General features: G+C 43.7%; 2 protein-coding genes across 9 annotated transcripts in view; one reads left to right on the top strand and one right to left on the bottom strand.

Moving 5' to 3' along the window:
- LOC139747292 (4-hydroxyphenylpyruvate dioxygenase-like protein) overlaps positions 1–13,576 on the bottom strand; it is a 42,720-nt gene extending 29,144 nt beyond the window's left edge. The window contains exon 1 of one of the 4 annotated variants that reach the window (XM_071659407.1): positions 13,215–13,576. The gene's annotated coding sequence lies outside the window, so the exon portion shown is untranslated. Of the gene's footprint in view, positions 1–12,411; positions 12,550–13,214 lie in introns of those variants that run through there. The other 3 variants (XM_071659408.1, XM_071659410.1, XM_071659409.1) reach the window with 3 other exon arrangements.
- Positions 1–24,497, top strand: part of Pi4KIIalpha (phosphatidylinositol 4-kinase II alpha) — a 64,670-nt gene that overhangs the window by 21,897 nt on the left and 18,276 nt on the right. For 2 of the 5 annotated variants that reach the window (XM_071659413.1, XM_071659414.1), the window contains exon 2: positions 11,532–11,834. The exons of 2 other annotated variants lie outside the window; for them this stretch is intronic. In XM_071659413.1, the coding sequence (XP_071515514.1) occupies positions 11,750–11,834 (85 nt within the window). In that variant the 5' untranslated portion in view covers positions 11,532–11,749. Of the gene's footprint in view, positions 1–11,531; positions 11,835–17,563; positions 17,966–24,497 lie in introns of those variants that run through there. One more of the 5 variants, XM_071659411.1, reaches the window with a different exon arrangement.

Genomic DNA, 24,497 nt, shown 5'->3' with positions numbered 1-24,497 from the left:
TTCCTCCAGTGATATCTGGCAGCAGGACAACAAGTCTGCTTTATAACGACTGTGACCTGACAGTGCTGGCAGAGTTTCTTCGTAAATTAAAGTCGAATAAACGTAATAGACTCGATGACTCTAACTTCTTTCGGGATGATAATGTGACATTCATCCTGGAACTCGAGGCGTTATGTGCAGACCTAGGCTGTCATACCGTCGTGCTAAAGCAGAGATCAGTGGGTGATTATATATATATTTGCCATTTCCCGCGTTATCGAGGTAGCGTTAAGAACAAGAGGACTGAGACAGAGGAAATATCCTCACTTGGCCCCCTTCTCTGTTCCTTCTTTTGGAAAATCAAAAACGGGAGGGGAGGATTTCCAGCCCCCTGCTCCCTCCCCGTTTAGTTGCGTATGACACGCAGAGAATACGTGGGAAGTATTCTTTCTCCTCTATCCCCGAGATTATATATATATATATATATATATATATATATATATATATATATATATATATATATACCAAGATGATGGGTTTTTTAATAATTTAACGATAGACTGTAACTAGAAGCGATCTAAGCTGATCATAACCGTTCATGATGATGTCAACATCATGTAATACAGTTCACATGGGTGTCGGACCTTAGTGCTGCGAGGTCGTCATAGCTTCTATCATTCACTTGCATATTCGTGTAGCCACTATGCAATCGGTTTCTATTATTTTCTTACCTTATTATTATTATTATTATTATTATTATTATTATTATTATTATTATTATTATTTTATTTATTCCTTAATTTAGTTTTTACAAGCAGTTCCAAGTAGTAATGAGAGGAATTTACTTGCGTGGACAGTTGACGATCGAAGCGTGAGGCGGGTATTGGTTATGTCAAGTTGGTGCGTTAACTGCGTTAGTTAGACATGGTCTGTACGACCTGAAGACCCTCTGTAGGGACAACGGAACAGTTACTGCTGGAGTCCAGGACATTGGAAGCATCAAACATAAACTACACTTACGGTGAGGGTCTTGCGAGTGCAAAAGCTAAGCTTGTGCGTGGCGTTAACAAGCTGCAGCTGATACGAACGATAGAATCCACAGTTAATTAAGGCATTAGCCGTCTTATGTGCGAGTGTCAGAGAGGTCATAACTTCGGAACGTCCTTTTCATGCAGTTTTAACCTCTGAAACAGAACTGTAATATTCCTGTGTATCATGGCCGAATCTTTTGATGTGATCCATAAAAGGGTACGTCGATAGCCAGGCTGGCATGCTCAGGGGTCGCACAGTTATGTCGTAGGGTCGCGCCGTCCTTCTCCCGAGTGTGGAAAATTGGGCAGACAACGCACTCTGATAAGCCACTCACTTCATACGATGGCGATGGGTAAAGGTACAGCCCCTCCGATGTCGTCTGCCACAATGAATCATCGGGGAAACAGGTGGTGTCTGCTGCCGCCGTTGTCGTCATGCAGCGTCAAGTCAGACGTGACATGGTGCCAAACCCCCCACTCCACCACAATCCCTCCGTGGCCGTTATGCATGGCATCGCAAGCTATACATGGGTGGCCGTCCCGCCACACACGTCTGGGAGTGCAGCAGCAGCAGCAGCAACGCGAGGACTGCAGCCCTACAAAGTCCTCCCCGTCATCCTCCTCACAAGTTAGACGGCCAACAGCAAGTGGAGAATGTGTGTGTGTGTGTGTGTGTTGTCAGGTGTCTTTCTCACTTGTCGCCACTGGACGTTTAATCTGAGCACGACGGGTGTCCGACTCTTGGGTTTGATTGTGTGGCCTTTGACCTGACCCTCTAAGGTCAGGTCAAAGAACATAGAGCGCAGATAGTCGTTACGTCGTGTTTTAACGGTTGCATCGTTGTGATCAAGGGTCATTACGTCGTACCCAAGTGGTTAAACCATTGGTGACGTTTGGTATGCGACAGGATTAAAATTATCTTTGGTAGAGAAATGTTTTGCGTATATCTTTCACCTCGTAGTTAGCGTAAGACAGAGCGTCCCAGAGGTCTTGTTACAATTTTGTCTTATTGATTTTCATGTTAATTACATAGTCGTGCAACAAAGCAACAGAGGGATTGCACGGTGTTGGCTCCTTAGACATTGTTTACCATAGGTGGAACCCCGGCTAGTTACCCTGGCCCAGGTACGTGTGGTATATCGGAAGAGCAAGGCAGGTTGTTTATCTGAGCTCGAAGTTCCGCCTGTTTACCCAAGCCTTCGTTCTGCACTCCTACGCACTATGCCTTTCTATATTGTCTTATATATATATATATATATATATATATATATATATATATATATATATATATATATCTTCCATCCCTCATTTTCCATCTCTGTGGCTAGCGCCGAAGGGCTTGGGCGAGGCCGGAGCGTGGAGTGATCGCAAAGACAGCGTGGAGCATCGGGCCCCAGGGACTGATTCACCGCTTTAAAGCCGCCAGCCCTCAGCCCACAGGAGGAGCAGCTAGGCTACACACACAAAAAAAAAGACCCAAGCCCTCTCCCTACTAGGAACTGGTTGAGTCATTAACCCAATCCAGCCGAACGCCGTAGTTTCGTTGCGCATCTTGTGGTAAAACAAAATGGGGGGGGGGGGGGGGGGGGAAGAGTAGACTGGAAATAATTTGATTTATCAGTCGACACCTGTATCTTGTACTAACGGACTTGCTCTTATACTGGCTATGCTTAATAGCTTATTTATTGCTATTATTTATTCAGCAGGTCTCCACCTACTGCTGGACCTTGTGAATAACCCGTCCTCAGTAGATTTAAATTCAACCGATGAAAAAATAATGTACCTATAGATAAAACAAAGGTAGATGCGAAGGATGCACATGAATTGAGGCCTCGCATGAACTTCATTTCAAACTTATCATAAACCATATTATTTTCATTGCTTCCATTGGCAAAAGCAAATCTCGGACGATGGAGTAACCTCGTCTTGTCCTCCATGACTCCGGCAAGGTGTCCAGCCGCTCCACGTGGCATGTTTTATGACAACGGCCTCGAGGTTGTATTGACTCATGGTTTTTTTCCCCCTCCCTTGGGTAGATATGCAAAAACAACCGACACATGGGACACGCATTCACCTGTAATATTATTCCACTCCCTTGCCATTAAGCCTGATTGATTTCTTCAGCTGTACAATTGACGTACACGAGATAAATGAGTAATAATAATTCGACAGGCGTTCACAGCTGTTAGCTGACGGTGCACGGGCAACAGTTCACACTGACGACCTTTCCGGTTAAGTTTTTCAACTGATGTTTGGTTGCATGTTTAGGGTGTTTTTTTTTTTTGTTTTTTTTAAGGTGTCACGTCATAGGTATGGGTGATCAATCCATGATCACGACGTTTACGATCCTTGGCCATGACGACCTGAACTTTTGACCTTTACCCCTCTGGGTCACATGACTGTCCGGTCCATCATGACCAAGGGTCGTGCTGAGGGGATGACAGTCATGTCCGCTCACTGGGCTGTGTGTGAAGCTAGCGCTAAGCTAAGCGTGTACTTCCGGTATCCGCTGATTGCGTTTTGCGAGCTTCTCATTCATTCAGAGCGCACGATACTCTGGCTAATATTACGACTGCACCGCTTTCCTTATTGCTCCGCTTTGAAACTCGTGACTTAAACGGGGTGGTCTTGGGGGGCCTCTGAGGGTGGGGTCGTTAGGAGCTGTGTTGGGAGAAATTGAAGTATTGATAAAGTCCTTAGTAAAAACGGGGAATAACATCGACTCCTTTCCTGCGTGGTAAAAGTTCTGAGCATTGCGTGTAGCTTGCGCGCGCAACACACACCGTCACACTGGCTTTTCTGCTTCAACGCCCAGCTCTTCCTTCGCGTCTGCCTTCCTGTCAGCCATGCGCTTAAAGCTAAAGGGACGATTTCCTGTAGAAATGCAGAAGGACGCACCAGTTATATCTGCCTGTCGAACCTGAAATTTTAGCGCTAGGCAGCATAGGAGATAAGTAGTGGGGGAGGTCAGGATAATGTTAGCTGAACGCTGGCCTGATATCTCTGTCGTAAATAGAAGTGGAGAAATAATGGAACACACTGTGCATGGAGGATCGCTCCCATCACCTACCTGCAAGGGTTGAACGTGACACGGCTCAGGGAGAGAGAGTTGGGTATGGAAGGGACAAAATCCAGTACTTCACCTCGTGGGGGAAAAGGATAATGGAAAAGAAATGTTTGTGTGTGTAGAAGGTAAGACTGGCTGCCATGAAAAAAAAAAAATCTAGTTTAATTAGTGCACATTCTTGTACGATGATGGGGTGGTGGGGGGGAGGGGTAATCCTAGGCCGGCACGTCACGCTCCACCTGAAACAAACACTGGTGCGCCTCTCTCTCTCTCTCTCTCTCTCTCTCTCTCTCTCTCTCTCTCTCTCTCTCTCTCTCTCTCTCTCGCTCAAGGCTGTATGACTGACTGTATGTTTCTGCACAGGCTTGAGAAAAAAATAAGCGTACAGTGGGGAAAGATTGGGTGTCATCAGTCATATGTCTTCACCCTCATCCTAAAGGTTGCCAGTCTTCTTCGCCTGTTTGTTTTCTCTCTCTCTCTCTCTCTTCATTTACCATAGGGTGATTCTGGGGTGAAGAGAGGAATGGTTGGATAGAGGGAGGCATAGTTTGGAGTGGAGAAAAAGAGTAAAGGATTATACAGATGTATGGTGTAGAGTTACTGATGTGTGTGGGACGTTTGTTGGTTAAGTGTGTTTTGTACCCTATTTATAAACTTCAATTTCACTCCTCCCATTTCGTTCCTAACAAGGCAAAGGGTCCCCTGGTTGATAGCAGTAGGGTGTTGTTACTCTTCGAAACCAACAGCTCCCAACACTATTGTAAATGATTCTACGTTGTGTGTATAGGGTACGTTGCCTGGTAACTCAAGGGTGGGCGGTTTTGATAACTGTTTCTTTCCCTACGCCTCGAGGCTTTGGAACTCTCAACCTTCTCATGTCTTTCCCAGTCACTATGACCTGGCACATTTTAAAAGACAAAGTTTTTCACTTCCTCCAAAAAAAATCGTAAATTCTTATCCTCGTGTCTTTTCTTTTTTCTCTTTTATAATTCTCTCTTGTATTTCAGTTGAGGCCCAGCCTTGATGTGGAATTTAGTTCGCGACTGGTGTCCGAGTCGTACCTGCGTCAAGGGGTACCCACAGATAGCGCAACCTACACACATACATGTCTACGTGACAAACGTAGTTGCTACTTTTGAAGGACATTTATGAGAACGCCCTAACTCGGAAATGTGATATTCTCGCGCGTCTTTGTTATAATCACAGGGATCATGGTGATGGCAAATAACACTCGGTGAACGTATTCTTGGCAATGTCCTTCAGTTGGTTTACCTTCCGCACTTTGTCTCCCACTGACAGTTCGTCAGTGACACAGTGTTTTCGCTCTTAATATATCGGGTCGGATTTGTGTTTTTGCTTTTTTCCATTGGTTTAACATTGAGGAAAGGGCGGCAGAGTCTGATTCATCCGTGGTATAATGTAGACATACTGTCTGTGGCATAGGAATAAGTTGCCTTGGATTTTCAGTCAGAATTATCTTCAGTCAACGCTTAAGGGAGTGTCTATAGTGGAAGATGTGCGTGTGTGTTGACTTCCCAGTTCTGATTTAAGGTTTCGTGGTTTGGGAGACCCGTTGGCATAAACTCCCGTGGTGTAACGGTTAGCGTTGCTGACCGTGACGCATTCACTGGCCTCTCAGGGGTAGAGCGCAAAGGTTCTAATCCTGGTTGCACCAGTCGGTCCACAGATCACCCAGCTGTTCATCCACCCGTAAGGGCTTGAACATACAGGAGGGTGAGAGGCGTGCAAGGAATAGAGTGAATTGGAACAATGTGGTATACCGGGTCGACTTCCTGTCAGTGGACTGAACTAGAACATGTGAAACGTCTGGGGTAAACCATGGAAAGGTCTGTGGGGCCTGGATGTGGATAGGGAGCTGTGGTTTCGGTGCATTATACATGGCAGCTACAGACTGAGTGTGAACAAACGTGGCCTTTTTTGTCTGTTTTCCTGGCGCTGCCTCGCTGAAGCATGGGGTAGCGATGCTGTTTCCCGCGTTAGCGAGGTAGCGTTAAGAACTGACAACTGAACCTTAGAGGGAATATCCTCACTTGGGCCCCTTCTCTGTTCCTTTTTTTCTTTTTAGTCGCCTTGATTAGGGCCTCAGCTGCCAGTGCCGTCTCAGAAAAAAAAAATAATAACGGTTTGTCCAAACAACTCGCCTTTACATTAGTTACATTACCTTTTTTATGCAGTAGAGCTCTATGTAGCACTGTAACACATCGAGCCTGTGTGTTGTGTACTTTCTGTGAGCAATGTTTACATCCGGATGAGCTCAGTTCCGCGACACTCCATTATCATTCTGTTACGTGATAACGAAGGTGCTCATGATAACAGTGTGGTATGGCCTTTATCCCCCCGAACCATTGACGCGTCTCGATATTCTTTTGAACGAGTTCCTTCCCCATTCTCTTGGCCTACCCATTACTCCCTTCTTCTGCCATTATCTTCTTCCTTATTAGCGTTTTCCTCTCTCTCTCTCTCTCTCTCTCCCCTGGCCTTTTTCATCCTTCTACCTTTCCCCCTTCTGGCCCGCAGTAACCACCCGCCTCCCATCTAAGTTTCAGGTGGTTTTCCCTCCGTGGTCCCTAACTGGCCATCTCTCCCGCGAGGTCAGGTAATGACCCCCGGGACCTGCCAGCAACAAGGAAAAATGCTTCGGCTAATGGCCAGAGGCAGGCTGATGGCCTTGGCTCGTTCTCTGTTGCCTGTTCGGTGGCGGGTTTGCTTCAGCTCTCTCTCTCTCTCTCTCTCTCTCTCTCTCTCTCTCTCTCTCTCTCTCTCTCTCTCTCTCTCTCTCTCTCTCGCTTGCTTGCAGTAGCTTCCGATCCTTAGCTTACTCAGTATCCTGCTGTCTCAAGCGTGTTAACACCTCTTGCTGTATAGGTTGCTCTATAGCCTACTGTCTGTAGCTTGCTCTCTGTAGCTTTCTTCGTCATAGTCCCTCTGCGGTCGCTTCGTAGACAAAAGATGGGTCAGTCCCTTCCTTCATGGCCCGTTTTCCCCTGTGCCATGGCTGGTCGGTTTCTCGAAGACTCGACACCATCCTCTGACCTTTTTAGGGCCTGGTCAAAGGTCAGGACGTCATACCCAACAGTGGTACCGCCGTGCTCGGGAGGGGGGAGGGGAGCTTTTCCTACCGTTCACGAGAAACGGACCCTCTCACACTACGGCATGATAACCTACAGTTATGTACCAGAACGAGGAACTCTGGGGCGAGGATTCTCGTAGTCTCCAGCTAAGGAACAAGGACGGGGGTGGGTGGGGGTAGGCTCACAGCCTCCAACAGCTCGTGTTTACGAAGGTTCTCAGGTAAACTTTACTTCACCCTGTGGATTTACGTGAGTCGTCGTGGTCAAGGGGTATGAAATCATGGTACTTAGGGGGTTTAAATCGTCGTGGTTTGAGTCACCGAGTCGTCTTGATCAAGGAGTTGAGTCACCGTGGTCGAGGATTTTGTCATTGTAGTGTTCGGGGTTAACCCTGGCTGGCTTCCGTCGCTTACAAATGTGGCCTCACTTTAGCTATCCTTCGTGTGCAGGTGCGAGCTTTGCCTGCACTACCCCGGGCATCTTAGCTTGTCGTCAGCAACACGTGTTGGCACAAGGTGGGCGGGCAGTTACAGCTAACACAACAGAATTTTTTTAATCACAGTTTGTATCATTCTAATTCCTTATTACATTCCTGACCTTCAGGTGGCATTGTGTAGCATTACTTGCCTCTCCCTGCTCCGCTCTCCTCACCTTCCCTTGTGCTGTATTCGCTTCTTCCCTTACCCCGGAGCACACTCCTCCAGTTCTTATCCCCCACCTTTTCCTCTCCCCCTATCTTTCTCAGTAACAGCTTCCCCGCGCCTCTGTCCCTCCCAGTAACCGATTCCCTGTTCCTGACATTCACCAGCAGACCCTCTCCCCCGCTCATCTTGATTCCCTCCCACTTGTCATATTCAGTCTGTTGGGTCTGGCGGCTCGGCTTTCCACGGCAGCCAAGCCTTAGGGGGAAGGGCAGGAGGGGAGGGGAAGGCAGTTTGATTGGTTCGTACCTAAGTGTCAGCTGGCGCAGACCTGCGGGTGCGCAGGAACATGAGCTACTGTTTTAGGATTTAAAACGACTTGCAAGGCAGTAGTTATTGCCAGGACTCTTTCCTTCCCACAAACGATAAATTTTATATGCGTTTCGTCAGTGCTATAACCGTAGAGTTGCATCTACTGACATGTTCGCTTCGTAACTGTTCACTTAGTATCTTTTTAGTCCTGCCCCTTTTTTCCGTATAAGCTCTGCATTGTTAGACGTTGACTACGTGGTTATGTCATCGAAGGAGATGCGCCAGACTTGGTGCCCTCCTTGAAGGCGATTGTCATTAAACCCTAGAGAGAACAGGTTCACCGGGATCATGCAAGGTCGATACTGACACACACAGTACTCGCCAGTGGATGACTAACCCACTAACCTGTACCAGCAATAAAGTAGGATGCTCTCACGTACAGCCTGGTGGGGGGTACGAGGCTCGGGGGCCAGCTTTATCGCAACCGGTCTAATGTCCGTTGTATTCGCACACCAGCAGTGTCTCGTTAAAATGCAGATGTTGAGCTTGTGTTTTATGCACCATCAGGGTCTTGCACGCCTCTTCTTTCTGTGGTCTTGGTGAACTTGAGAGAAGTGCAGGAATTAACCATGAGGGGATGACAATTGGGCCTCGTCTTCTGAAGGGCCCCAGACTCGCATCGTCAGAGCGGATATTGCCGCCGCAGCCGACCCTCGCCCGGCCGTGTGCACTTCCCGAGGATTACGTTGCCGGCCCGGCCAGCACCGGAGATGAATCCCCCTGGGTGCAGCCAAGAGGCGCACGGAATTGTTAAGTTATAAGGAGAGAGAACACCCGACTTCTCCCATCTCCCTCACACAAACTTTTACCCCCCGCTCCTTCCCTCTTGCTACGTCCTTTGTTTCTTCCCTCTCTTTGTTTCCCTTTTCGCCACTCTTTCCATCTTGCTGCTTCCGTCTCCACCCGCCTTACCCATCCTACTGCTTCCTCCAGCCTCGGTGCATGAGACTCTCCAAATCCTCCCGTGTTCCCCAGTCTTCCAGAATCCTTCATCAGGAGAAGCGCGGGGCGTGATTCAGTCCTAGCGCCTTCCGCAGGTGCTGGGTGTGGTTTGCCCCTTGTGAGGGAGTAGTGCAACCCCTGGCCGCTACCGCAGGTGCTGGGTGTGGTGTGCCCCTTGTGAGGGAGTAGTGCAACCCCTGGCCCGTACCGCAGGTGCTGGGTGTGGTGTGCCCTTTGTGAGGGAGTAGTGCAACCCCTGGCCGCTACCGCAGGTGCTGGGTGCGGCGTGCCCCTTGAGAGAGTGATGTCTTTCATGCCACGTCCATGCCGCAGGTGCTGGGTATGGTGTGCCCCCTCGTGAGGAAGTCATGTCCCCTACCCCTGGCCCATGCCGCAAGTGCTGGGCGTGGTGTGCCTCCCTGTGAGGGAGGGGCCGCTTGCCTCATCCCCCTCATGACCACGGGGCAGCCACCAACCGCCACGCTACATCACCTTCAATACTCTCTCTCTCTCTCTCTCTCTCTCTCTCTCTCTCTCTCTCTCTCTCTCTCTCTCTCTCTAGGGTACATTTATATGTATGTGTTGTACGTGCATTGCAATAAATATATATATATATATATATATATATATATATATATATATATATATATATATATATATATATATATACATATATATATATATATATATATATATATATATATATATATATATATATATATATATATATATATATATGTATATTATATATATATTGATGGTATGTAAATAGTAAGATTGTGTTGTGATGAACGTATGTGACAGCAGGAAACAGCGGTGCAGATGACAGACAGTCTTGTGATAACCCTGGTTGGCTACTCGCTCTCCCCCTGCTGCCTTACTAGTACATAGTGGACGTTTGTTGGTTCGTATTCTCCGGCCTTTGCCTCCACGTGTTGATTTTCTCGTGGGATTTATTTTTTTATGTATGTATCGTCATACTGCTGGTCTTGGGCTAACCCCCCCCCCCCTTTTTTTTTTTGTTGGGGAGGAAGGTGACGAAATTCATCATTCTGTTGTGGTGTGATTGTGGACGCAAGAGCTGCTACGTGTGTGGGAGGGCCCCAGCCCCTACCTTGAATAGACGCACACAAGTGACGTCTTAGGGCAGCCAAGCACGACCTCTATAACCCAAGACAGGAACGTATGACTGTTATTGAGTGAACGCTTTCAATACGACGGTATGATCGGTAATGCACGACATATGACCCATTGGTTATATTGTGGTATGATCTTTCGTCTAACCTTCAAGGGTCATGTCATTGGCTGGGTCATCATTGTGGGTTGTACCTTCGTGCACCGGGAGGGGGGGGGGGGGGTCCATGTGTCTCGTGATCAGCAGTGCTCGCGGTGAGTGGGTTACGTCAGGAGGCAACGGGACAATGTTCAAGGTGAGATGTTGTATGTGTGTGGGTCAATGGGGGCGCCAGGCCAGCCGGCCAGGCTACAAGTGTCTGCGGCAGCGGGAGGGCGGGTTCTTGGCGAGCCACCGCCTCCGGCTAGGCCGTACTTGGACCACACTTGCTCTCAAAATAAGCAATTTTTGTGTTCTGTACAGCTGACATATGGTACGGGCTCGGGGTTCGTGAGCTATCCATGTAATTCCCTTGGGCACAAGGTTACGACCCTCGGGTTTGATGGACTAGTCTTCGATCTGGCCCATAAGATCAGGTCAGAGGCCGGGCCTTGCCCAAGGGTCAGTTAGTCGTACTCATACACTGGTGGTGTGCTGGGAGGTAGGGCACCAAGCCAGACGCAGGGAGGAGGCCGGGCGGGGGAGGGAGAGGCGGCGTTCACCCATCCACTCCCACCAAACGCCAGCGTTTTGACAGTGTTCCTGAAATCGTTACTTATGACGCAACACACCGATCCCTTGGACACCAGGACAGACTTGCTATTACGAACACAGTGGTAATTACAAATGCACTCCACACGTTGGTTTGTATTTGGTCATCTCGCAAGTGCCGTGATGTTAACATCCACTCACCCATCCACTCCCACCAAACGCCAGCGTTTTGACAGTGTTCCTGAAATCGTTACTTATGACGCAACACACCGATCCCTTGGACACCAGGACAGACTTGCTATTACGAACACAGTGGTAATTACAAATGCACTCCACACGTTGGTTTGTATTTGGTCATCTCGCAAGTGCCGTGATGTTAACATCCACTCACCCATCCACTCCCACCAAACGCCAGCGTTTTGACAGTGTTCCTGAAATCGTTACTTATGACGCAACACACCGATCCCTTGGACACCAGGACAGACTTGCTATTACGAACACAGTGGTAATTACAAATGCACTCCACACGTTGGTTTGTATTTGGTCATCTCGCAAGTGCCGTGATGTTAACATTATTTTCAGGTGATCTAGCGGCAGCTTCGGTAAAATTAATGACTGAACGTCGAGTTAAACTGTAACTATATATGTTGTGACTGAGTGAACGGTGGAACTTAGGTGGAACACAACCTAACCATGCCTGGCTAAGGTGTGGTCAAACGCAAGGACAATAGTCGCACGTGTATGTGTGGCTGTGTGTCAGACGTTGTCAGTGACTCAGGAGAAAAAGTATTGTATAACTAATGAAGATGGCAGCTGACCCAGCCAGTGGGCTGCTGGACCAGGACATCTTGCAGGACCACTACATCATCGCCAACAGTTTCAACGGTGAGTACTGAGGCAGGGAAAGGCTCCTCTCCCTCGATGTCTATACCCGAGACTTGTTACCTCACCCTTGCTGCACAGTATTAGTTTTTGTCACCTTGAATGTTTTTTTTTTTTTTTCTCTTATGTATTTAGTGAGGGAAAATTAGTTAGCTGGTAGTTATGATACCTTTTGATTTAAACACTTTATTTTTAATAGGATGCAAAACTGTATAAAACTGATATGTTCATTGCTCAGTGGTTGAGTACAACGGTAGAGTACGCCATCACCGTCTTGATCAAAGGGGTTAGTAGTGACTTGATCAACAGGTCCGTGAATGCTGCTGCGTCATGAACGGCCGCATATTTGTGGTATCATTCAAAAGCTTGTTTACGTGAACCACCCTAGAATTCCAAGGGGAAATAATGTGTAACGTAGGGTCAAGAGTGGTCACACTAGAACAATGGCAAGCGCTCTAAGAAAGCGATGAGCCGATGATTTATGAGAGAAAATGAAATGGCCTGGATATGGATGGCACACCCCAGAATATCCTTCCACTATATCATCATCATATATAACCCATCCAGTGAGGCAGCTTACATTTGGAGCACCTGTTCCACAAAGGGTGAGATGAGGACTTCAGATGGCACTATGCGGTAAACCCAGCACACCCTGGATACCGACTTCGTAACCTCCTCTGGTGCAGTACGAACAATTAATCTCTCACGTGCATTCTTGGACACGCTCTCTAAAAGGAAGAATCATATCATCTCAGGGACATCTTTGCATGGTGGTCTGCACGCCAAAACCGACTTTCTCTTATCAGTGAAAAAGATACACTGCGTATTCCATATAATTGTTGGGATTGCTTGAAATAAGTTGATACCGTCATTGACCACGTGGTCCATATTATGTCTAATAACTTTTCATACCGCATTAGTTTCGGAAACTGGCTTCTATGCAGCAATAGTGAACAACGTTCTCTGTAGACATGTCTTTGATACGAATGATCAAGAAGACTGTACTATTTTCATAACATGAGATTTAATTTACGTCCCTCCACTGTCCCATTCTTTTTTTTCCATGAGAGCATTACATGACAAACTCGCAAATACTGAGATTAGTGGCTGTACCGTGTTGATAAGATACTTCCTTTATTGAGAACGTTTGCTGTCGGTGGCCGGAACGTTTGGTTTGGAGCAGTCCAACGTTGACCACCGACAGGCGTCGACTTGCGACACTCACCCCTATCAGTAGTGCAGTCCTGCTGGCCAAATATTATTTAAGCCGGTATGTCAAACGGCTGATAGAAGGCGGGGTGACAAAAATATAAATATATACCTATATTGAATGTTTGATTTCTGTGATGTAGTAAATTATTAACTATTAAAGGGAAAACTTACAGTATTGGAGCTCAGGTATGCAGGCAGAGCAGACTATATCATCATTGTCATCAAAGAAGGAAGACGTCGGTTAGTATGTTGTTTGGTGTCTGTAAGCGTGTGCGGACGAAGGTGTGTTGCCTCACGAAACACTTCAACTTATCTGCGTACTGTGAGGTTTGCACTGAACACTTGAACTGGTACAGTACTACCAGAGGTGGATCCTGAACTCTCAAGAAGTGTCACTGGTGAGGAGGGTTACACAGTAGTGAGGTTACTTAAAACCTGGCCCCAGGAACGGATGCAGAAGTCATACATTTGGCACACGTGGTGGGCCAGAGTTGCCAAGTGTCATTTACCTGCCAATGCTTCCAAACATCAATATTTACACCTTTTAGAGTAAGAAACCCAATGTAATTTATAGTTAATGTGTGTACTATTATTTTCACAATTTAGCATATACTTTTTGACGGTTTCTTGACAATCATGTAACGGGGTTGTAACTTATCTACCGCTTTCACCTACAAACTCTTCGTGCATATGTAATGCTTGTGCAGACGATATCTGTAGTCCTTTGGATGCCTATGTTATACCCATTACAGATACAAAGAGGTATCAAGTTAATGACTGCCAGAGCGATTGTTGATAAAGTAGACTGTATGACACAAATGATAATATATTTAATACGAGAAAACCCACCGCAAAGGTGAAGCTTTGAATTCTCAGTTGGGTTGAATATTGTTTATGAATTCTTAGTCGGTTTTAACATTATTTATGAATTCTCAGACGGATTGAATATTGTTTACGTTTCTAGACTTTTTCTCTTTCATTATAGGAATGAAAGAGGATCATATATTTCGATTTTCTGTCAGTCTTTTGAAACCTTTTCTCCAGCTCTTCAGAGTATTGAAATGAATTTTTATGGCAGAAAGCTCACATGTATAATTTCATGTTCTTCACCTAGTTTATTTCATTGGTTTGGAATTGCCTGCGACCTTGTCATTCATCCGGAGAGAGAGAGAGAGAGAGAGAGAGAGAGAGAGAGAGAGAGTAGGAATAGTGGGGGAATGGAAATTGGTACGGAGAGGTTAAAGAACAGTTGGTGAGAGGTGCAGAAAGGGCAGAGAACAAGAATGAGGACGCATCGACAGGGCAAAGAACAAGATTGGGAATGTGCTTAAATTTTGAGGGAACAGAATTTGAAGAGCATTTAACAGTTTGCTTCACGGGATTTGGGGGATACCCGTCTGCCAGCGCGATGATAGCGCTTCAGAACAGAGATTTCTTAATATTAAACCTGGGGATTTCCACAGGATACTTTGGAAAAACACACCATAATTCTGATTTCCCATACTCATCGTTAAGCCAGTTTTTTTTTTTCAGAATTTGAATTACCCATGGCATAGAAGGAATGTTTTTTTTTCCAGTAAATGTGAAAGCTCGAGGCACGGATAAAAGTTTCCCATCAAGGCCAGGCCATAAGGGGAGCGAGAAAAAAGTTTGTATGTTAAGAATCGACAATCTCTTCAGGATGCAGCTTTTCATGTTGAAGGAGAGGACTGGAAATGTATACCGTATACACTCTATACGGCGCATATATACAAATACATACATTTAATACGGTATATATATATATATATATATATATATATATATATATATATATATATATATATATATATATATATATATATATATATTCTGTTGGGCAGTGTAAGATAAGAAGGAGGTGACGGTTGTTCTAGGTATGGTTCATTTTGCTCTAGGTACGGTAACGGTTTCTTTAGGTACACTGGCAGTTCTAGGAATAGAACCGTCTGTTCTGTGTATGAAAAAACTGTCGTGGTATCGGAACCGATTGTCTTTACACCCCATTGCCCAAACTTTCGGCAATGTAACCGTTTCCATAGAAAGCCAGACAAACCCATGATTATTGATGTATAGATTTCACAGATATAGTACTCTATGTTATATTCCAATCATTACTTTAAAAATATCTTATGTGAAAGGAACTATGAATGTGTAAAAAGTTTAATTAGGTGTTAGTGTCCCATATGGATATCTAGTTTACTTTCACTTTAATTAGCTTTGTGTATTTCATTTGTCAGGTTTTGCATATTTGATTTCTTCGTATCTGACTACAGTTATTACTGCAAATTGTAGATAAATTATTATATCATTGATTTAGCTACGTTTCATTTTCTACTTCCGCCAAAAGTCTTTTGCTTTTCTCCACGAGAAATTTAAGGTCAGCTATCAAACCTTGGAATGGGATTGTTCTTAATGTAAGTGGTTAGATCAGTGAAGCCTAGGTTGTAATGTTCTTGATTTACATGTTCCAGAAAATTACAAAACCAGACGTTTGTTGGTAATAATTTCCCAATGATTGAAAGATCTGAGAAGTCTAAAGGTCTTCGCTAAAGTTCTACCTGAGTCCTAACATGGAGCGTGATATATGGTAGCAGTGAATAACGTTTGTCAAATCTACATCTTTACCAGCTGCCTGCGTGCAATCTCAAACCCTAACGGAAGTGAGTGAATGATAAGCAGAATTTGCTGGTGGCTGGAGATAGAGCCACGAAAGTCTGGTGGGGTGAAGGGAAAGATTTTGCGAGTTTTATGAAGTTCTAGGGAGTTTTTAGAAAGGGAAATTTAAGAAAAGGGAAAGAGAATAGCTCTTGGGGCTCAGTCCAGGTGCACTGTTCGAATTAACCGGAGTTTTCTGACAGGATCACAGTGCACATTCATGAGTATAGACCTGATCAGTTGGCAGAATCTGAGAATAGAAGACACAGATGTTACGGGGAGTATGAATTAGAACATGCTGTGGTTTGTCTAGGAAATAAGCGGAACTAGATTATCAGACTTTGTACCCGTCTGTTTAAATGATATTTCGGCCTGAATCATGTATGATTTAGAACTAACTTGTTCTCTAGCAGCTTAATGGGGATAAATCCAGAACACGGTTGTGGCGGGAATGCTTACGGAGATAGTCTAGATAGAAGGTGAGAAACAAAACAAGTGTCCTGTGCCCAAACGCTTGGACCGAGATAAGATTGGCACTAAACCGTTAGACCACTACCTGAGGACAGTATCTAGTTAAATTTCAATTTCAATACTTTATTCCTTGATAGAGGAAAGGGATCTTAGTGCTGACTCCTTGGTAGAAGAAAGGGATCGTAGTGCTGACTCCTTGATAGAAGAAAAGGATCGTAGTGCTGACTCCTTGATAGAGGAAAGGGATCTTAGTCGACACTAGACAGTATCGTACCAGACTTAACAAGATGCTGATAAATGAAGATAAGCAGCAAGACTTCCTGGGAGGTTACGTTGTCCTTTGCCATTAAAAAAAAAAAAAGAAAAAACTTGTCGAAGAGAAGGGATATACAGCGTAATACAGATTGATCCAGTGGTGCCAATATTGGCAAAGTAACCACTGCCTATCGTGTGTGTATCCATTATATCTTCAGTTGTATGTAAAGGGGTATATGAGCAAAGAAACCAGGGATGGAGAAAGACTGTAAGTGAAGCTTGAAGTAAATCCTTTCGAGGTACGTCCAAACACGGTCTTGAGTATGACTGAGCGCCTTAGTCTACCAGCCTGTTGGTTGGTTTCATGACGCCAAAAAGTTTGATTTTGTGTCTGTATGTGGTGGTTTGATTAGAATTTCATGTTCATAATTTGGTTCATGCTGAACAGTCATGTCTAACTTCCTAAATAATTCGTAATTCTTGTTACCTGGAAAGTGTGATTGCTTAGCCCACTTAAAATAATGTTTTGTAATCACATATTCATACTTAAAATCTGTATCACAGTGTTAGGTCGCAACCTGGTTGTCCAGTGTGGTTTTCCGTCCAGTGGTCACGTGTTCAAAGTTTAGTTGTGTGATAACGGGATCGCTTAACATTTCTATGTCCATCTTGAAAGATATTTGATGACACTGTTAGTCATTGACCCAGCACTGTCACCATATCGTTAAATAAAAGCATATGTTGTTTTATTCACGAAATGTGGAAACTTATCACGGGGCGACACCTGCACCCAGGGTCATATGACTCCCCCTGGCCCCGTGACTCATACTCTCATGAGCTGTCTTGTACTTTAGCGAGAAATTTTTAAGATCTTGATATCTCTAAAACTTGGTTGCTTTATAATTTTACATATAGTATAGTTTTTCGGTATATCAGTGTAGGTTCACAACAGAATGACGACAAAGCAAATGAAATGGTGCTTATTATACCTTGTACGTGACGCTGTGAATTGTATTACATCATTTTTAGTGAAACACTAATAACTTACCTTTCTTTTGGCTGGTACTATCGTTTGACTTTAGTATTTATTTCAACTGCGCAGTAGTGATGTTCTCTTATTTGTCTGCGAAGTGACGTAAATAACTGAGTGTCATGGCGAATGTTGTCAGTATGTTTTGGTGGAGAATCAGCTGATTCCAGTGGGTGCCATGATTTAGCCAACATATTTTGGTCTTTCAAGTGGCTAGACCTAAAAAGTGAGCGCTGAGAGTGCTAGATGACGTCAGACACAGAGGAAATAAGCCCTGTTGCAGCCACGACGGCGGCCGCTGTGGTAGATGAGAGAATACGGTCTCTGTCCACCGCGTCGGAGGCGTCTGAAGATTCTGCCACTGCTCTCCTGCCAGACGTTACCTTCGGACCAGGGAATCACACTGGTATGGGGTCACCTCGAAGTAACCGGGAGAGTCAACCTCTCCTTGGGGCGAGACATGATTTAGACGACTTCAATCACTGGGCAGGTGGGAACCGTTGCTCTTACTGTTTTGACTGAAGGTTCAAGGAAACAGGTCCTATTCTTGGGGACTGTTAAAGATTATGAAATGTATGGTAATTATTTACTGTCTTTATGCCATCTTATAGATTTGTTTTGAGAAAACTCTCATATACCTGGTAATTGATCTCATGGTATTCACGAGAAATTTGTGAAAGGAGAAAGTATAAAGTTCCAGTTTAGGGGCACCACAGAAACACTGTATTGATTGATAGGATATACAGGAGTGTACTCATTGCATATTTTTAGAAGTGATTTGGGCTGGGATAGCATAATGAAGAGCGTAGACTTTTAGATGATTGCAATTTATCAGTTTCACATCGGTAATTTGTCCATGCAAATTCTAGGATTGAGGTCAGTGTTCTCACATGGAATCTTCGTTGCCCCAGCAAGTGATTTATGAGTGTGGGTTTTTCTATTTTCATTCATATGTTTTGATATTATAGATTTTTATGTTGAATTATGAAGTAGGAAAATGTGGGGGTTGGATATTTGCAAAATACCATTGAATAAGATAATACTAATATAATATGACTTATAATGCTACAGGGCATGTTAGTTCTGTTAATTATGTGATAGCATAGTTATTAAAGACGCTTACTCTTGATGGTGCCATGTATCATTTGGATCAAGAATGATAAACATTGATAAATGATCTGACCTATGTGGGTCAGATTTCTTTATGCAATTATTCACTCCTCATATCATCAAGTATCTGAACTCACCCATCATATTTTTTTAACCTGATTTGATTAGATTCATATAGTACAATGCATGTAGGCATTCTGTGGAATGCATTGGTAATGTAAGTAATAATTGATTTCTAGACCCCACTAGCAAGTTTTCTCGATGTATTTCGTATTCATTTGGTTTTTAAATGGTTTACAAACCTAATAAAGCTCTAGAATCTAAGTGAAGGTTTGTTTTCAACTGTCTGCAGGATGATCACTTCAAATGTCTCTGTAGGGACATTTGTAAATGACAAGGCATTTTAGTTTTAGTTAATAGTTCTTTACATGTTGCCAGTGGATTACTTACAATCAGAATTGTAGCTATGAACTGCTTGTACTCCACACTTTCTCCCAGCATCAAAGCCCTGCCCACTTTACGAGAACTTAAAATTATTGGAATTAGAGGTGTTACACCTATAATATCACTCCTTTAATTGGTTCCAGGGAGTTTAAAGAATCCATTGGTACCACTCGTCATAATCTATTAACTACCTTCACTATTATCTTTGAATATTGTGAGATTTTACCCTGCAGAGCTATTGTAGTGTTTAGAGGGACGTGACAGAACCCCAAAATAGGTGGAGATATGTTGAAACAACAGAATAACAGAGTTTGCCATTCAGATTTGTGTTCAAGTGATAGGACAAAACAAAATTAATTATAGAATACTTAACCAAGGATTGAAATAAGTTATATCGAATATAGGGTTGATATATATGGTGGGGGAGCGATGGTAAGGCATGTAGATAAGTAATTAATGGAAACTCCTTTAGAACATTCTGTGATTATTTGTTTCATATTTATTGTATATCTGTTGGCTCAGGGAAGCATTATGAGATATTTTTCATAATTATTTCAAGTATAGAAGCATTTCATTGTCATGTTTCAATTTTAAAGTAAAAAAGTTTTTGGCCAAAAAATCTGAACTAATATATATATTAGTAGACATGTAGGCCTGTGAATAAGTGCAGATGCTCCTCAACTTATGATGGGGTTATGTTCTGATGAACTCATCGTAAGTAGAGAATATCATGTCAAAAATACATTTGATACATTTAATACTGCAATCTAACCTACAGAACACCATAGCTTAGCCTAGCCTACCTTAGATTAACATTCTCAGAAGACTTACATTATCTTAGCTTAGCCTACCTTAAATTAACATTCTCAGAACACTTACATTATCCTACACTTGGACAAAATCATCTAACCCAAAACCTATTTTATAATATAGTGTTTCTCTGCTGTGAACTTTCTTGGTGCCTCAGTTATAACTTCATTCTGGGCAGTTATCTTTAATTTCATCTCGAGAGTAATTGCCTTCCACCTCTTCTCACCAGAGGGAGGAGACAAAGCTGGGCATTTTGTAAACATGATGGGATGCCAACACATAAAATCCAAAGATTGCTGGCAACACAGTACACTTTAGAGTAATGGTTGTTCACACACGATCACATGGCTGACTGGACGCTGCGGTTCTGCCACTGTGCAGTATCATGAGAGTATCGCACCACATAATGTTAGCCTGGGAAAAGATCAAAATTCATAATTCGAAACAGTTTCTACTAAATGCGTATTGTAAATGCATCATCATACAGTCGAAATATTGTAAGTCGAATTATTGTAAGTCTGGGAGCATTTGTAATAAATTGTTACTGTCTTAGAAGATTCTGATATTATTCGGTTTGTATTTATTGGGTATCTGTCGGCTTGGGGAAGCACTGTAAGTTATTTTCCATGATTATGTTAAGTATAGAGGCATTGCATTATGTCATATTTCAATTTTAAAACCTCGGTATTAGGTCTATTTTTTATGCTGAATTTTTATCTGGGGTTACTTTTATTTGTTACTCTCGTAGAAGATTCTATGATTATGGTTCGTATTTATTAGGTATGTGTTGGCTTGGGGAATGAGTGGATAAGGATGGAAGAAGACAGAGACAGTTAGAGTAGTTTACTCGTACTTTTTGGATTAATGATGTTTCACCAAAACAATATGTATATTCTTTCTTTCTTTCTTTTAAACTATTCGCCATTTCCCGCGTTAGCGAGGTAGCGTTAGGAACAGAGGACTGGGCCTTTTTTGGAATATCCTCACCTGGCCCCCTCTGTTCCTTCTTTTGGAAAATTAAAAAAAAAAGAAACGAGAGGGGAAGATTTCCAGCCCCCTGCTTCCTCCCCTTTTAGTCGCCTTCTACGACACGCAGGGAATACGTGGGAAGTATTCTTAATCCCCTATCCTCAGGGATAATACATATATTATATATATATATATATATATATATATATATATATATATATATATATATATATATATAGGGAGCAAATGGGAACTTCAGTGAAGGGCGCAAATGGGGAGGTGATAACAAGTAGTGGTGATGTGAGAAGGAGATGGAGTGAGTATTTTGAAGGTTTGTTGAATGTGTTTGATGATAGAGTGGCAGATATAGGGTGTTTTGGTCGAGGTGGTGTGCAAAGTGAGAGGGTTAGGGAAAATTATTTGGTAAACAGAGAAGAGGTAGTGAAAGCTTTGCGGAAGATGAAAGCCGGCAAGGCAGCAGGTTTGGATGGTATTGCAGTGGAATTTATTAAAAAAAGGGGTGACTGTATTGTGGACTGGTTGGTAAGGTTATTTAATGTATGTATAACTCACGGTGAGGTGCCTAAGGATTGGCGGAATGCGTGCATAGTGCCATTGTACAAAGGCAAAGGGGATAAGAGTGAGTGCTCAAATTACAGAGGTATAAGTTTGTTGAGTATTCCTGGTAAATTATATGGGAGGGTATTGATTGAGAGGGTGAAGGCATGTACAGAGCATCAGATCGGGGAAGAGCAGTGTGGTTTCAGAAGTGGTAGAGGATGTGTGGATCAGGTGTTTGCTTTGAAGAATGTATGTGAGAAATACTTAGAAAAGCAAATGGATTTGTATGTAGCATTTATGGATCTGGAGAAGGCATATGATAGAGTTGATAGAGATGCTCTGTGGAAGGTGTTAAGAATATATGGTGTGGGAGGAAAGTTGTTAGAAGCAGTGAAAAGTTTTTATCGAGGATGTAAGGCATGTGTACGTGTAGGAAGAGAGGAAAGTGATTGGTTCTCAGTGAATGTAGGTTTGCGGCAGGGGTGTGTGATGTCTCCATGGTTGTTTAATTTGTTTATGGATGGGGTTGTTAGGGAGGTAAATGCAAGAGTTTTGGAAAGAGGGGCAAGTATGAAGTCTGTTGGGGATGAGAGAGCTTGGGAAGTGAGTCAGTTGTTGTTCGCTGATGATACAGCGCTGGTGGCTGATTCATGTGAGAAACTGCAGAAGCTGGTGACTGAGTTTGGTAAAGTGTGTGGAAGAAGAAAGTTAAGAGTAAATGTGAATAAGAGCAAGGTTATTAGGTACAGTAGGGTTGAGGGTCAAGTCAATTGGGAGGTGAGTTTGAATGGAGAAAAACTGGAGGAAGTGAAGTGTTTTAGATGTCTGGGAGTGGATCTGGCAGCGGATGGAACCGTGGAAGTGGAAGTGGATCATAGGGTGGGGGAGGTGGCGAAAATTCTGGGGGCCTTGAAGAATGTGTGGAAGTCGAGAACATTATCTCGGAAAGCAAAAATGGGTATGTTTGAAGGAATAGTGGTTCCAACAATGTTGTATGGTTGCGAGGCGTGGGCTATGGATAGAGTTGTGCGCAGGAGGATGGATGTGCTGGAAATGAGATGTTTGAGGACAATGTGTGGTGTGAGGTGGTTTGATCGAGTGAGTAACGTAAGGGTAAGAGAGATGTGTGGAAATAAAAAGAGCGTGGTTGAGAGAGCAGAAGAGGGTGTTTTGAAGTGGTTTGGGCACATGGAGAGAATGAGTGAGGAAAGATTGACCAAGAGGATATATGTGTCGGAGGTGGAGGGAACGAGGAGAAGAGGGAGACCAAATTGGAGGTGGAAAGATGGAGTGAAAAAGATTTTGTGTGATCGGGGCCTGAACATACAGGAGGGTGAAAGGAGGGCAAGGAATAGAGTGAATTGGAGCGATGTGGTATACCGGGGTTGACGTGCTGTCAGTGGATTGAATCAAGGCATGTGAAGCGACTGGGGTAAAACATGGAAAGCTGTGTAGGTATGTATATTTGCGTGTGTGGACGTATGTATATACATGTGTATGGGGGGGGGTTGGGCCATTTCTTTCGTCTGTTTCCTTGCGCTACCTCGCAAACGCGGGAGACAGCGACAAAGTATAACAAAAAAAAAATATAATATATATATATATATATATATATATATATATATATATATATATATAAGTTTGTAGAGTATTCCTGGTAAATTATATGGGAGGGTATTGATTGAGAGGGTGAAGGCATGTACAGAGCATTAGATTGGGGAAGAGCAGTGTGGTTTCAGAAGTGGTAGAGGATGTGTGGATCAGGTGTTTGCTTTGAAGAATGTATGTGAGAAATACTTAGAAAAGCAAATGGATTTGTATGTAGCATTTATGGATCTGGAGAAGGCATATGATAGAGTTGATAGAGATGCTCTGTGGAAGGTATTATGAATATATAGTGTGGGAGGCAAGTTAGAAGCAGTGAAAAGTTTTTATCGAGGATGTAAGGCATGTGTACGTGTAGGAAGAGAGGAAAGTGATTGGTTTCAGTGAATGTAGGTTTGCGGCAGGGGTGTGTGGTGTCTCCATGGTTGTTTAATTTGTTTATGGATGGGGTTGTTAGGGAGGTGAATGCAAGAGTTTTGGAAAGAGGGGCTAGTATGCAGTCTGTTGTGGATGAGAGAGCTTGGGAAGTGAGTCAGTTGTTGTTTGCTGATGATACAGCGCTGTTGGCTGATTCATGTGAGAAACTGCAGAAGCTGGTGACTGAGTTTGGTAAAGTGTGTGAAAGAAGAAAGTTGAGAGTAAATGTGAATAAGAGCAAGGTTAATATATTAGGTACAGTAGGGTTGAGGGTCAAGTCAATTGGGAGGTAAGTTTGAATGGAGAAAAACTGGAGGAAGTGAAGTGTTTAAGATATCTGGGAGTGGATTTGGCAGCAGATGGAACCATGGAAGTGGAAGTGAATCATAGGGTGGGGGAGGGGGCGAAAATTCTGGGAGCCTTAAAGAATGTGTGGAAGTCGAGAACATTATCTTGGAAAGCAAAAATGGGTATATTTGAAGGAATAGTTGTTCCAACAATGTTGTATGGTTGCGAGGTGTGGGCTATGGATAGAGTTGTGTGGAGGAGGGTGGATGTGCTGGAAATGAGATGTTTGAGGACAATGTGTGGTGTGAGGTGGTTTGATCGAGTAAGTGATGTAAGGGTAAGAGAGATGTGTGGTAATAAAAAGAGCATGGTTGAGAGAGCAGAAGAGGGTGTTTTGAAATGGTTTGGTCACATGGAGAGAATGAGTGAGGAAAGATTGACCAAGAGGATATATGTGTCAGAGGTGGAGGGAACGAGGAGAAGTGGGAGACCAAATTGGAGGTGGAAAGATGGAGTGAAAAAGATTTTGTGTGATCGGGGCCTGAACATGCAGGAGGGTGAAAGGCGTGCAAAGAATAGAGTGAATTGGAACGATGTTGTATTCCAGGGTCGACTTGCTGTCAATGGATTGAACCAGGGCATGTGAAGCGTCTGGGGTAAACCATGGGAAGTTGTGTGGGGCCTGGATGTGGAAAGGGAGCTGTGGTTTCGGTGCATTATTACATGACAGCTAGAGACTGAGTGTGAACGAATGGGGCCTTTGTTATCTTTTCCTAGCGCTACCTTGCACACATGAGGGGGGAGGGGGTTGTTATTCC

The sequence above is a fragment of the Panulirus ornatus genome, chromosome 68 (assembly GCF_036320965.1).
Source record: "Panulirus ornatus isolate Po-2019 chromosome 68, ASM3632096v1, whole genome shotgun sequence".
Lineage (NCBI taxonomy): Eukaryota > Metazoa > Arthropoda > Malacostraca > Decapoda > Palinuridae > Panulirus > Panulirus ornatus.
This window is presented reverse-complemented; position numbering and strand designations above follow the sequence as displayed.